Source organism: Narcine bancroftii, chromosome 6 (genome assembly GCF_036971445.1).
Source record: "Narcine bancroftii isolate sNarBan1 chromosome 6, sNarBan1.hap1, whole genome shotgun sequence".
In the NCBI taxonomy this organism is placed as follows: Eukaryota; Metazoa; Chordata; class Chondrichthyes; order Torpediniformes; family Narcinidae; genus Narcine; species Narcine bancroftii.
The window spans coordinates 157,966,723-157,980,525 of NC_091474.1; the positions used below are offsets into that span (position 1 = coordinate 157,966,723).

At 36.4% G+C, this 13,803-nt stretch overlaps 1 protein-coding gene and 1 long non-coding RNA gene across 2 annotated transcripts; both read left to right on the plus strand.

The window, feature by feature from the left end:
* Positions 1-1,247: 1,247 nt before the first annotated feature.
* Positions 1,248-7,489, plus strand: LOC138737639 (uncharacterized). Its single transcript, XR_011341099.1, has 3 exons — positions 1,248-1,326; positions 6,298-6,364; positions 7,341-7,489. It is a non-coding gene; the product is annotated as an uncharacterized lncRNA (long non-coding RNA).
* Positions 7,490-11,766: 4,277 nt separating this feature from the next.
* kcns3a (potassium voltage-gated channel, delayed-rectifier, subfamily S, member 3a) lies at positions 11,767-13,282 on the plus strand. Its single transcript, XM_069888267.1, has one exon. It carries the CDS (start codon positions 11,786-11,788, stop codon positions 13,265-13,267), a length of 1,482 nt encoding a protein of 493 aa, XP_069744368.1. The 5' UTR covers positions 11,767-11,785; the 3' UTR covers positions 13,268-13,282.
* Positions 13,283-13,803: the final 521 nt, after the last annotated feature.

Sequence of the window (13,803 nt, forward strand, 5' to 3'; positions counted from 1 at the left end):
TCACCTGGTGTATTCAGGCATCTGTCTGCTTTTTACTCAAACCATGAGGAAGGGCTTAGGCGTCAATATATATTTTTGCCTCCTATGGACGCTGCTGGATCTCCTGAGCTCCTCTGTGTTTTTCCAGTGTAATTGACCTGCTATCATTCAGATGAGGCCCCTGAGGAATGAGGAACGAGACAGCACAGCATGGATGAAGTTACAAACAGCACCTTTATACTACAAATTAAATATATGGACCTTTACTTTTGTATTGAAGGTGTGTGAGTAGGATTAACCTGTGTGGAGAATTTCTTCAAAGGCAAATATCATGGTGATTGATTTATTGATGAACATTGGCTTCTGATTTTTTAAAAATCGTTGGCATCAAATTGAATGAATAAAATATTAAATTTAACTGCAAGCAAAAACAGCCAATGTTGAAGGTTCAATCACCCCAAAGATTTTGCCAGTTAAAATTTTTTTTTTAATATTGCTTTTGTTCCTAACTGGCCATTATTTTCAGTACTACTCAATTTTTTTTATCGATTAAAATAAATGATTATCTATTACAACCAACATGGGGTTTTTGACTCTAATGTAGATGGACGTGTTATACTGTGTAATGGCCACAACATCCTCAAAACCTTTATATGATGAAATGACATGACAGCTTCTGATAATTTATAATTTCCATTAATTCATGCATAACCAACACTCTTGAATGTTTTGTGATCTTATTGTGGATTTAAATGTTGAATAAAAATTGAAAAATATAAATGAAAAAAAAACCCAATGCGTATTTCTGACACTATTTGAGAAAACGCCTTGGAGTTTGGACAGTTCCACCACTTTATGGTCACAGCAGTAGGGTTCTTCCAGTTACATGCTCCAGTAGTTATACATCGGTAGTCTGTGACAACTCTTCAATAACATCACACGAGCCTCTTCGAAATTTCAATCGATCTTCTGCCGAGATATGAGCAATTCGGATCATTGCCAGAAATGACAGCTCAGTGAAAGCAATTACATTTTCTACATCTTTCTTCAGCAATTTGATCTGGAGGGAGAGAAAGAGCAAAAGACTCACCAATCAAATTCAGCAGAAAAGCGAGAGCAAATAAACCAGCGAGCGGACTGATGAAACCCCGCCTCCATTTATAATCCAGTGTTGGGACTGCAATAGCAGCAGTGTTTAGAGGGTGAGGCGTGACATGGGCTGCCGCCAACCTTCCAAGTCTTGTTTCAGTTAAAATCAACGGGATGGACTTTAAAAGGGTTTTATATATATTTACGATGAAAGTGTACTTTTTGGAAGAAAGATGTGACATCGGATACCAGCCCAAGGTAACCAACGTCTATACTGTTATATTTCAACATTGTCAATTTCCCCACTAGAACAGACTGCCCGTTTCGGTGCATTAATGTTAACCACAGTCGCGACTTTCGCCCCATGAAGCTGACATTCGCGCTGCTCTGCATTTATAATGAAAGTTACTAGGTCATATTAAAAAAAAAGTCTTGGGAAGGGGGTCCGCTCACACGTTATATGATTTCTGGAGATTTTCGATTTTCTATCATGTGATGAATAAAGAACTGCATTTTTGAAGTTGTGCGGTATCGACTTCCCGTCAAGTATGCAACTGTGATTGATATGTTGGGTGGGCCTTGCCATGAAGAATCTAAATGAACCGTATCGGGATTTAATGTTCAGAGTGTACTGCAGTAGGGTTCAATCAAAATGATTAAGATAAAAATTTAAAAGTCTTCCTAAAAGGACAGTGTCACACTTGTCCACGTTTCTATGAACTTTAAAAAAATTTCGATCTTTTCTATATGCTTTAATTTCGGCATCTGCTTAATCTTTCCACTCTTTGTACAGAATATTGGAAGCCTCTCAGTTTCGAAGTCTATCATAGCTGGACCAATTGCAACACATTAAAAGTTATCTTTTCGTTTGAGGCATTTTCAGTCACTCACACACACACTACCTGTATGTACACACTCAGTTAGATCTCGATGTTTATATGCACTCCACCAACAATAGGGTTACCTTAAATTTCCGCCAAAGTTTACAATAGGCGAGAGAAAGTGATCTTGATGCTTCTTTTTGAACTTTAGCGAGGGAAGCATAACGTTCCGTCACCCAACTTCCAGAAACAATTTGCCGGGATGAATAAGTAGATAGATACCATAGTCAAAAAGAATTATGCGTTCTAAGCAAATATTAACTCGAGTTGCCAGTAATGTCCCTGTGATGGGTTCCTAATAAAATAAATTGGGGATTGGATTTCAGGAGATGTAGTTAACGTGGATTTCAATGTGCTGACTTTAGACATTATCATTGCGAAACATCTCCATCCATCCAATTTTGCTAAACTGCAGCCATTATTTCTGTTTGTATATACTTCGTGCATCTGAAGCACAAATGTCGTGGTGCTTTGCGCATGAGGTTTACGGGTTCCCATCCATTCTGGTGTTTCCGAAGAATCGATGACCGAGCGAACGAGAAAAGACAAGGTCATAACTCCCATTTCATCACTGATAACCTGTTATTTATCAATGGTGCCCGATAATGCTTCTTTTACTGTCTATTTTGGAGATAAGACTGTTTTATAAATCTCATTTATAAATGAGGTTGATCAGAAGATTAACTATCTGCTTCTTGAAACACGCTTGTTTCCTTGGCTATTTAGGCATCTTAGCATTTTAAAACAAATTATGTTTTATATTGTAATAACAACCATTTTTTCATGGATCATTTGGAGAAAGTCACCCAAGTTTAGAAGGGGGAATTCTAAGAACTATTTTAGATCATCTCATTAAATATATAATGATCAATCTGCTGCGAAAATTATGGCAAACCACAGCAAAGATCATAATTAGTGCCCAGCTGAATTGCAGCTTCTGGTCATGGGGGCCCTGAACCACCACGATTGCTTTGACAAACGGGGAGCCCTTGACAGCTCTTCAATGACTCGAAGTAAGATGCTGGATTTCACCCTGAACCATTGTAAAAAGTTGAAGGCAATGCTCCATGATATAAATACCCTATTAATGGAGTGATTTATGGTCGGGATTGGGCTCTAAATTTTGGAGGTCTGCAGGAGTTATTATTTCACCAGACCGTCTACGGCTGCAAATAATACATTCAATCTTAAACCTTTTTAAATCCCCCCCCCCCCCCATCTTGTTCTTAGTACGTTCTCCACACATGTTTGTGTGGGTTTTCCCCGGGGGCTCCAGTTTATTTTCACCCATTTGAAATGTTCCAGGGATGTAGGTTAATTGGGTGTAAATTGGGCAGTACGGTCTCATGGGCCAGAATGGCCTGTCACCGTACTCTTCTGTAAGTCTACATGTAAATTTAAAGAGACCACATTGTCTTATAATATTCTTGGTTAAATAGTACCATGTATAAACCTATTAAAACGAGCTTATTTGCCTTTATTAGATCTCACAGGGATATTGCTGAAAGGATGTAATACATTATCTACCAATATTTAGGATTGGCTACAAAGAGCCAGTGTTAGCATTATTTTACTTATTTTTGTCCTGATGAATTTTTAATGTTATTATGATAGCAGAAGTTTTGGCACCTGACAGCATTGAAAGAATTGACATGAGTACATGTAATCAGCAATCCAGACTGCACTAAACTACTGATTAAACTTACTCAGACATAAAGAAAGTTAAAGTTTAAAAAAAATTTGCTGAATCACTGTAAATCGTATCACAACCAAGAAAAATCTTTGGTGAACAATTTCATTTTAGATTTTAACTGAAAATGACCATATGACTATATTTAAATGACATTTCAGTGTGTATTTATTTCTGTAATATTAATTTTGGACATAAACGCATTTACTTTCCATTATTCAAAATTGTAGCAATTTAAAAAGTGTTATTTTAGAGGTTAAATACGTGTCAACCATTCTGGCCACTAGGTAACTATATAACCATATAATAATTAAAGCATGAAAACAGGCCATTTTGGCCCTTCTAGTCCAGCACTGAACTAAGTACTCTCTTCTAGTCCTACCTACCTGCACCTTGCTCATAACCCTCCATTTCCCTCCCATCCATAAACCTATCCAATTTTTTCTTAAATGACAAAATGGACACTGCTGCCACTAATTCTCCCAGAAGCTCATTCCACACAGCCACCACTCTATGAGTGAAGATGTTCCCCCTCATGTTACTTCTAAACGTTTGCCTCTTAATTCATGACCACTTGTTTCAATCTCTCCTTAACTCATTGGAAAAAGCCTATCCATATAAACTCTATCTATCCTCCTTATAATCTTAAATACCTCTATCAAATCCCCTCTCAATCTTCTATGCTCCAAAGAATAAAGACCTAATCTGCACAATCTTTCTTTGAAATCTAGATTCTGAAACGAGGTAACCTTTTTGTAAATCTTCTCTGCACTCCCTCTACCTTATTGATATCCTTCCTATAATTCAGTGATCAGAAGTGCACACAGTATTCCAAATTTGGCCTCACCAATGCCTTGAACAGTTTCAACATCACTTCAGAACTCCTGTATTCTATGCTTTGATTTTTAAAGGCCAGCATACTAAAAGCCTTCTTCACCAATCTATCCACATAAGATTCTACCTTTAGGGAACGATGAACCATCATTCCTAGATCTTTCCACTCCACTGCATTTTTCAATGCCTGTTATTTACTACATATGTCCTGTTTTGATTATTCCTTCCAAAATGAAGCATTTCATATTTATCAGCATTAAACTCCATCTGCCATCTTTCAGCCCATTCTTCTAAGCAGACCAAATCCTCCTGCAATCTTTGAAAACCTTCTTCATTATCATCTACATATTTACTAATCCAATTTACCACCCCATCATCCAGATCATTAATGTAAATGACAAACAGCAAGGGACCCAGTACAGATCACTGAGGCACACCACGTTACCGGCCTCCAGCATGACAAACAGATATCCATTAGGACTCTCTGGCATCTCCATTCCAGCCAGTATTGGATCTATTTGACTATCTCAAAATTAATACCTAACAACTGAACTTTCCTAACTAACCTTCCATGCGGAACCTTATTGAAGCCCTTACTGAAGTCTATATAGACAACATCCACTACTCTACCCTCATCAACATTCCTAGTCACCTCTTCAAAAATTTCAACAAGTTTGGTTAAACATGACGTTCCACGCACAAACCAGTGTTGAGTGAGTGTTCCTGATCAGACCTCGCCTCTCCAGATACTTATATATATTATCTCTAACAATGCTTTCCATTAATTTACCAACCACAGACATCAAACTTACAGGCCGATAATTGCTAGGTTTGCTCCTCAAACCTTTTAAAAAAAAAAGAACCACATGTGCAATACGCCAATCTTCCGGCACTATACTTATCTCTAATGACATTTGAAAAATCACTGTCAGAGCCTCTGCTATTTCTCCTCTAACTTCTCTCAAGGTCCTGGGGAAAATCCTGTCTGGATCTGGAGACTTATCCACCTTAATATGCTTCAAAAGCTCCAGTACTTCCTTTTCTTAATCACTATAGTTTCCATAATTACTCTCTTTGCTTCCTTTATCCTGCACAATTCAATATCCTTCTCCTCAGTGAATAGCAAAGAAAATAAATTGTTTGAGATCTCCCCCACCTCTTTCAGCTCCACACACAGTTGTCCAGTCTGATTCTCTGAGGGACCAATTTTATCCCTCACTCTCCTTTTGCTATTAACATATTTGTAGAAACCGTTTGGATTTATTTTCACCCTGTTTGCTATAGCCACTTAATTCCTTCTTTTAGCTTTTCCAATTTCTTTCTTAAGATTCTTTTCACATTCAATGTATTCTCTGAACGTCTCCTTTATTCCTTGTTTCATATATTTATTGTTGGTCTCCCTCTTTCTACTGAACCAAGTTTCCATTATCCCTTGAAAACCATGGCTCTCTCAAACTATTGACTCTGCCTTTTAACCTAACAGGAACATAAAGATTTTGTACCCTCAAAATCTCACCTTTAAAAGACCTCCATTTCTCTACTACATCCTTCCCATATAAAAAACAAATTGGCCCAATCCACTCATCGTAAATCCTTTCACATCTCCTCAAATCTAGTTTTCCCCACTGAGAAACCTCAATCTTAGGCCCTGACCTATCCCTTTCCATAAATACATTGAAGCTAATGGTGCAAAATTATAATTTATCAGATAAAGTCAGACAACTTCGTGTTTGCAAAAGAAAATGGTAGTTTCTTAAAGTGTGTGATGGATTATTTTGTTGAGAGCTAAACTGGTGTTATTAAAATGAACTGTTTCTCCAACAGAATGTGAAAGAGTCATCACCTGCTCTGCTTCATCTTTTCTAATTTAAGAATGCCATCAATGTCAGAGGTTAGTAATTTGCACTCCAAACAAGATTTTACTTTTAAAATATATTAACTTGTCAATATTTAAATATATTGATTGTATTTCAATTCTGATATGGTTATTTGCTTATTTGGGTCCTTTTGTTTCTCTATAAAAGACAACTCCGTGCATAACTTGAACCCACTTTGATAAACTATTCAACACAACTTTACCAAAGAAGGTTGGGCGAGTAGAAACTTAGTAAAGTTACATCCATGGTGAAAGAAACAGAATTAATATTTTAGGTCAATGATCTTGCATCAGCATTATATATGATTTCTTCAGAATAAAAGACTTTAAAAATTCCTAGTCATCTCAAGCACCTTTACATTCAATTTAAAGCCTTCAGCAGAAGCAATGAAATACTGATGATCCCTAGATTTATATCACTCATGTAGTTTTGCACTGATTTTGTTGGTTGCAACGGGAAGATCAACATACACTTGTATAATACCCATAACATTGTGAAAATCTAGGTTGCAGAACCACGTAAAAGGGTGTCAAGACTAATTAGTCAAATAGGTAGATTTAAGGAGTATTATTGAAGAATAAACAGATACAAAGGATTAGTGAGGGAATTCAGAGTTTAGGGTTTTGTCAAGTGGAGGCTTGGCCTCTAAATGTGAAGCAATAACATTTGGGGATTGTCAAGAAGCACTCATATTGTTAAGGATTAGAGTACGGAAAGGATTAGAGTTGAAAACTCGAAGAGAATTGAAAACATGGATAAGAATTTGAATTGCTGGAAAAACTCAGCAGGTCAGACAGCATCTATGGGTAAAAATGCCTACTCAAAATTCCAACATCTGCAGCTTTTATATTTCTCTGGATGTCTTGCTGGGCATGAGTGCAATGAATATATAATCTTTGTCACGTTTGGAGACCTTTTGATAATTCCTCCACTGAAAAGTTTCAGTCAAAAGCTACTTGAAATGTTCTGAAGTTTGGTGTTTAAATGCAGGCTATCAAGTGGTCCACGATGAAAGTAATACAAATTCTAAGGAACAATACACAGAACAGCCGGAGGAACTCAGCACATGGAAAGCAATAGGCAGTCAACATTTCAGGCCGAGCCCTTCAGGGATACCAAGATCGGGGAAATACCTGAATAAGAAGGTGAGGTGGGGAAAAGGGGCATCTTAAGGGGTAAGTTTATTTCCTCATAGATCATAAATAATAAGCAATTTGTGAGGATGGCTAGGAAAACAATAAATATCTATATAATCTGGTCGTAGATTTCCAGCATGAAGAATTTGATCTTTGTGACTGCAAAGTGAGGGACGCAATACATGAAACCAAGAATAAGAACCATTTGTTACAAAGCCCTTCAGGAACAAAATGCTGTTAAAAGGCTGGATGGTGAGGATGGGCAAAGAAGTGATGAGAACAATTTGAGTTATCGAGTTTATTGTAAGAAGACTCATTGAAGTAGGAAAGTCTGATTTTATGTTAAGGCAAAATAAGCCATTATTTTTGTATATTTTCTTTATTGTGAAATAAACGAGATTTTAATTCATATCAAACTTTCTTCTCACTCTGATACTTTAATCCACTTTTGGAAAGATTTAAAATTTGCAAGTGCAGATGCAAATGTATGAGGATACATTTGATAGAGGTACACAAAATTATGAGGATAATATATAATGCAAACAGGGTTTTTTCCACAGAGGTTGGATGAGATAAGAACTAGAGGACACGGGTTAAAGGTGAAAGGTGAAATGTTTAAGGGGAACTTCTTTACTCAGAGAGCGGTGAGAGTGTGGAATGAGCTGCCAGCAGAAGTTTTGGATGCAGGTTGAATTTTGATCTTAATGAGAAGATTAAATAGGTGCATGGATGAAAAGGGTATGGAGGGCTATGCTCTGGGTTCAGGTCAATGGGACTAGGTGGAATAAATAGTTCAGCATGGACTAGATGGGCTGAAGGCCTGTTGTGTCGTAGTGTTCTTTAGTTTTATGAGTAATATGGGTTCCACAGTTAAATCCCTGGTTTCAGCTGTCGTTCATAAAAAAACGTAAAATAAAAGCAGAAAGATGTACAGGATTGGTAGATAACTGGTCACATCGGTGTTTTTGGGTAGCAGAGACCCATGGGCTGTATCGATAAATTTAAGAAAAAAAATTTAAAATGCTGGAAATATTCAGGAGGTAAGGTTGCATCTATAGGAGAGAAACACAGTCAACATTTCAGGTCAAAGACCCTACTGCAGTTACAAGAAATTAGTCCCAAAATGTGGAATCGACAAAATGTTTATTCAGAATTAATTGATCTCTCACTTTAAGAATATTTCAACATTGGACCACAATATGAAAAAGTGGTGATTCATCATTTCTAAAATGTTGCATTTCACAAAAGCTTATATAACTTCATATTATAAAGCTTAAATGGAAAGTTTGCTTTTTTTACGTACATGCTCACTCCATGAAAGTTATTTTTATCTGAAACTTCCATGACCGTGCTACCTTTTAATCACAGTTATGCTCTCTGTGCTTTTATTTTGGATTTTTAAATCTAATACATTCAACATATTGATTATTAATGTGAAGAATATTGTTTATGGTGTAAAATAGAATGGAATTTTTATATACTGCAGAGTATGTGTATTACTTATAAGTCCTTTGTGCTATAATTCTGCCAAAAATTACAAATGCAATCAGTTTTGAAGAGTGTGAACTATATCTTTTCAGTTAAACAATATCAAAATTAATTGAACAATCTATTTGAAACAAATTTTAGCTGTTGGATATAAACCAAAACTTGGGAAGTACGAAAACAAGATGTTCATCTAGTGGAGTGGATCTAGATCTTCACTGCATAATATCCTGGGGGTGCTGCTTCTGAAGTGACCACAGATAACACACAAATGTCCACTCAAATTCAAAATCAGAGACACTTCATTGAGGTGAAAACCTGAATTTTAAAAGGGATAATCTCCTGAGTTCCTCCAGCATTTTTGCATTTTTACTACAACCACAGAGTCAGCAGACTTTCAAGTTTCACTGGGTTAATTGTTTCCTGTGCAGCGGTATAAAAATGCATCCTTCCACCATCAACATCAAAGGTTGAAAGCTTGCTTTAGCTGGTGCCTGAAGATTTAGCCCATTCTTCAAATGTTTATTTTTCCACTATTTTTAAAAGGCCAACGTGAACAAGAACCCACACGTGAACCTGATCTTCAGTGTTTTTCTTTTAATTATTTTAGTTTGAGAATTTTCAGTCAACATGCAGTCAAAATGAAGAAGTCAAAAAGAAAAACATCAATATCAATAATATTAACAAAATAATACAATTACCGATCCGCATGTTGATATTAAAGAAAGTGAGGAAAAAAAGAAGAGTCGACATATGATTCAAAAGAAAGAAAAATTACAATAATATTACAAAAATGCAAATTCAATGTCCACAAAGGGAGAAAAAGATTCCATATATTTTGTGGCAACAATATTGGCAAAGCTTCAAAAAAGAATTACAGGTAAGATGTACGGAAGGTGTATGGAACCTTGGTTTTCAAGAGATATTGAGACCCTGGTTAAGAAGAAGAAGAACGGAACCATTGCCTGAAGAGGGCACAAAAAATCAGTGAACCGGTGCGGACTCGAAAGGCCAACATGGCCTGTTTCCGCTCCGTAAATGGTTATATGGTTAATGTTGCTGCTAACATGAACGGAATCATTGAGAATTGGTTTAAGTGTTTGTGTTAGTCACTCACTGGGCCTAGGCAATACGTTGAATTCATTACATTTCCCTCCACTTCATGCTTTTTTCTGTATATGACTTAAAGACCAATAAACCCTTGTCTTTCCTTAAATATTTCTTTATCTTGTTTTGTGAGTGTAATCACTACTGACATTAATAAACTCCCCTTTTATCAAAGGCATTTCACAGAGGTTTTAAAGGGAAAAATATGGATGCTGAGAAAAACTGACATTAGATTTTAATGAGCAATGAAGTGGTTAGGTTTGGCGAGAAATTTCCAAAATGTGTTTCCCTTGTTAACTGAAGTTACTGGCACCAATGGAATTAAGATAGGAATAGTTAATAAAATGGTTTACTCTGCCCAGGTAAAAGAGAGATGAGCCTCCCAGTAAAACTCATCAAAGCATATAACATTCATTGGATTATAGCCATCCAGCATGCTGTTGATGAAAAATGTGTGAGAAATCCATGATTTATAAGGTACAGTTAGTTGTGGTAATGGGAACATCTAACACTTTTAACATTGTGAAAAGAGACAAAGTGCTTCACAAGTGTGTAATCATATAAATATTTATGGATGGGTTTATAAGGGGAATTGTACAATTGAAATACTGACACCTTTCCAAAGGCTAATTTCACCATGCATTTCACTATTGATTTTAAAACATTGAAGGCGTATTCTTCTTCAGAGGCCCAATAATTCTTAAATCGTGACAAGAGGGAAAGGACTACAGAATAATCTAGAATATGGAAGAATAAGGGAGTGATAGGAAGGGGAAAAGTCATTGATATATGGGGAAGGAGATGGTTTTAACTGAAAGATGACAATTCAATGTTACTGGGAATAAGGAACTATACATATTCTCTTTTAGGTGGCAGCCTTTTTACTCACCCATTTATTGCTGAAAGGCCATTGATCTAAAATATGATACTATCTTTTGTCTTTCTACAGTGTGCTGCCACCATTATCTGTTGCGTTTTAATTACACAATGATTATTTAGTTAGCTTGCATTCTCAGATAGCATTACATCCATGTCTCACTGAAAACTTCTCGCGGTGATGCACAAATTGTTATACCCACACCGACTATTCAATTTCTGTTTATATTATAGCCCTTTTTGCAATTTATGCTTGTACTATGTAAATTATTTGGTGATGTGGAGAAGTGAAGGACTATTACTGTGAATTTCTCATGAAATAAAACATGATGCATTTCTGTTAATTGTCTAGAAAAAAAATCTAGAAGTACAACTTTTGTTTTTAGCAATCAAGAATAGAAGATTGCTTTGTATGGGTTATCTAAATGTTGAGAAGACAGTGTCCTAAACTCGAGAATAGTGTCATTTGTTTTGGTAAATCCTACCCAGTTAACTCTTGAATTTAGCAATGCTACCCATTTCATGTAATTCTTAACTAAAATCAGATATCTTAAATAGCTATTAAAGTGAATGTTTTGAGAAAACTTAGTAACTGTATGTGACATTAAAGGGAAATGATATTGTAGTATTAGTTGGTATCATGTATTTATTAACAGTGTTATAGTTTTACTTATAAAATTTGTATTATATTGGTTTCAATGAGTCAGCAAAACCAGTTTTTTTTTAACCACTTTCTTTAATCCTTTGACTATATAATGTTACTTTATTTTAGGTGTAAGTTGTTTCTTACATTAGTAAATGGAAGGCATCAAACGATAAAGATTTGTCAACATGATTTATGGGCAGTTGTTTGAAAGGAGTGCCACGGATCACGAACTCATCAACATAAATGTGGGAGGATACAAACAGAGAGTCAACCAACGAACCCTGCTACGCTTTCCTCACACCAGGTTAGGAAAACTGCTGAAATGTGACACTGAGGAAGACATTTTGGAGCTCTGCGACGATTACAATGCTGTGGACAAAGAATTTTACTTTGATCGGAATCCCTGCTTGTTCCGGTACATTCTGAACTTCTACTACACTGGGAAACTGCATGTCATGGAAGAGCTCTGTGCATTTTCTTTCAGTCAAGAAATCGAGTACTGGGGGATTAATGAACTTTTTATTGACTCTTGCTGTAGCAACAGGTACCAAGAGAGGAAGGAGGATGTGGTGGATAAAGATTGGGATCAGAAGAGTGATGAGAGTATTGACTCTTCCTTTGAAGAACTGTCAGCCTTGGATAAAGATATGGATAAATTTGAAAACATGTGGTATGGAAAACTAAGGATGAATATATGGATCAGATTAGAAAATCCTGGACATTCACTCTCTGCCAAACTCTTTGCAATTTTATCATTGGGTGTGGTGCTGACATCTATTGTGGCGATGTGCATTCACAGCATGCACGAGTTCCAGCAATTTGATGAAAATGATAAAGAGATAGTTAATCCTGCTCTGGAAGGACTGGAGATTGCGTGCATTATCTGGTTCACTGTGGAATTCATTGTGAGGTTCTCAGTTACACCAAGTCTAAAAAAATTCTTCAAAAAACCCCTGAACCTCATTGATTTTGTTTCAATCTTACCTTTCTACTTTACATTGACCCTGGAGACCATGGATGAGGACAGCGAAGAGTTAGAAAATGTGGGTAAGGTGATTCAGATCCTGCGTCTAATGAGGATATTCCGTATCCTGAAACTGGCCCGGCATTCAGTGGGCTTACGTTCATTGGGAGCCACTCTCAGGCACAGCTACCATGAAGTTGGTCTCTTACTCCTTTTTTTGACAGTTGGGATCTCCATATTCTCTGTCCTTGCTTATTCTGTTGAAAAGGATGAAAACGAGTCAGGACTTCAGAGTATTCCCATGAGCTGGTGGTGGGCAACTATTAGCATGACCACAGTTGGGTACGGGGACACATACCCTGTCACACTACTAGGAAAGCTCATTGGAAGCATTTGCATTTTATGTGGAATTCTGGTGGTGGCTCTCCCCATTACTATAATTTTTAACAAATTTTCCAAGTACTACAGGAAGAATAAAATGGTGGATATTGACCATTGCAATGCAGAACTTGCGGAAAGTTGTCCTGATTTACCTTATGTAAACATTAGAGACATGTATGCCAAAAATATGCACTCACTCATTGCTAGTATCTCTTCCATGGTTAGCACTGATGCCAGTGATCACACCTTAAATGCCTCCAGCATTCAAGACCTTGAAACTGTCCATAACCCTGCAACATCGGAGAACGGTTCAGCAAAATAGAAGGTTTACAGTTTTATTTCATTGGCTAGAATCACTGCTTTCCAATCAAAATTAACTTCTTTGATTTATTTATTTGTTGCACTTTAAAATACTCAGGGTATTCTATGTTTGACAGACAATAGCTATTTAGCCTATTGTAATATCATCATAAAAATGAAAGAAGCATGTGAAATAATTTACTGACTTCCACTTTATGCAAGTATAATTGTAAGTGTTTTGTCTGTCTTTAAAAGAAATGTCAATGCAATAATAAATTCTAAACTCAGTAAATTAAAAAAAAGATAAAGACTATATGCCTGTGAATATATGTTGTTTGTTGTTCATTTCAGAAAGGAGAAGCAAACAGCTGAAACTCTGACAGTCTCGCATGAAACAATTTTCATTTCCTATTTAAGAAGCAAAACCTTTCCTGTAAAGCTGCTTTTAATACCTATAATAATTTTAAAAAAATTATATAACAATATATACACACACATCCCTTCTGATCCCCTCTATGGCCAATAACTCAGCCTTTATGTGCATTTCCTCGATTTCCT

What these genes read in the sequence shown, in the direction of transcription:
- kcns3a (XM_069888267.1), top strand. Translation starts at nt 11,786, where the DNA reads ATGATTTATGGGCAGTTGTTTGAAAGGAGTGCCACGGATCACGAACTC.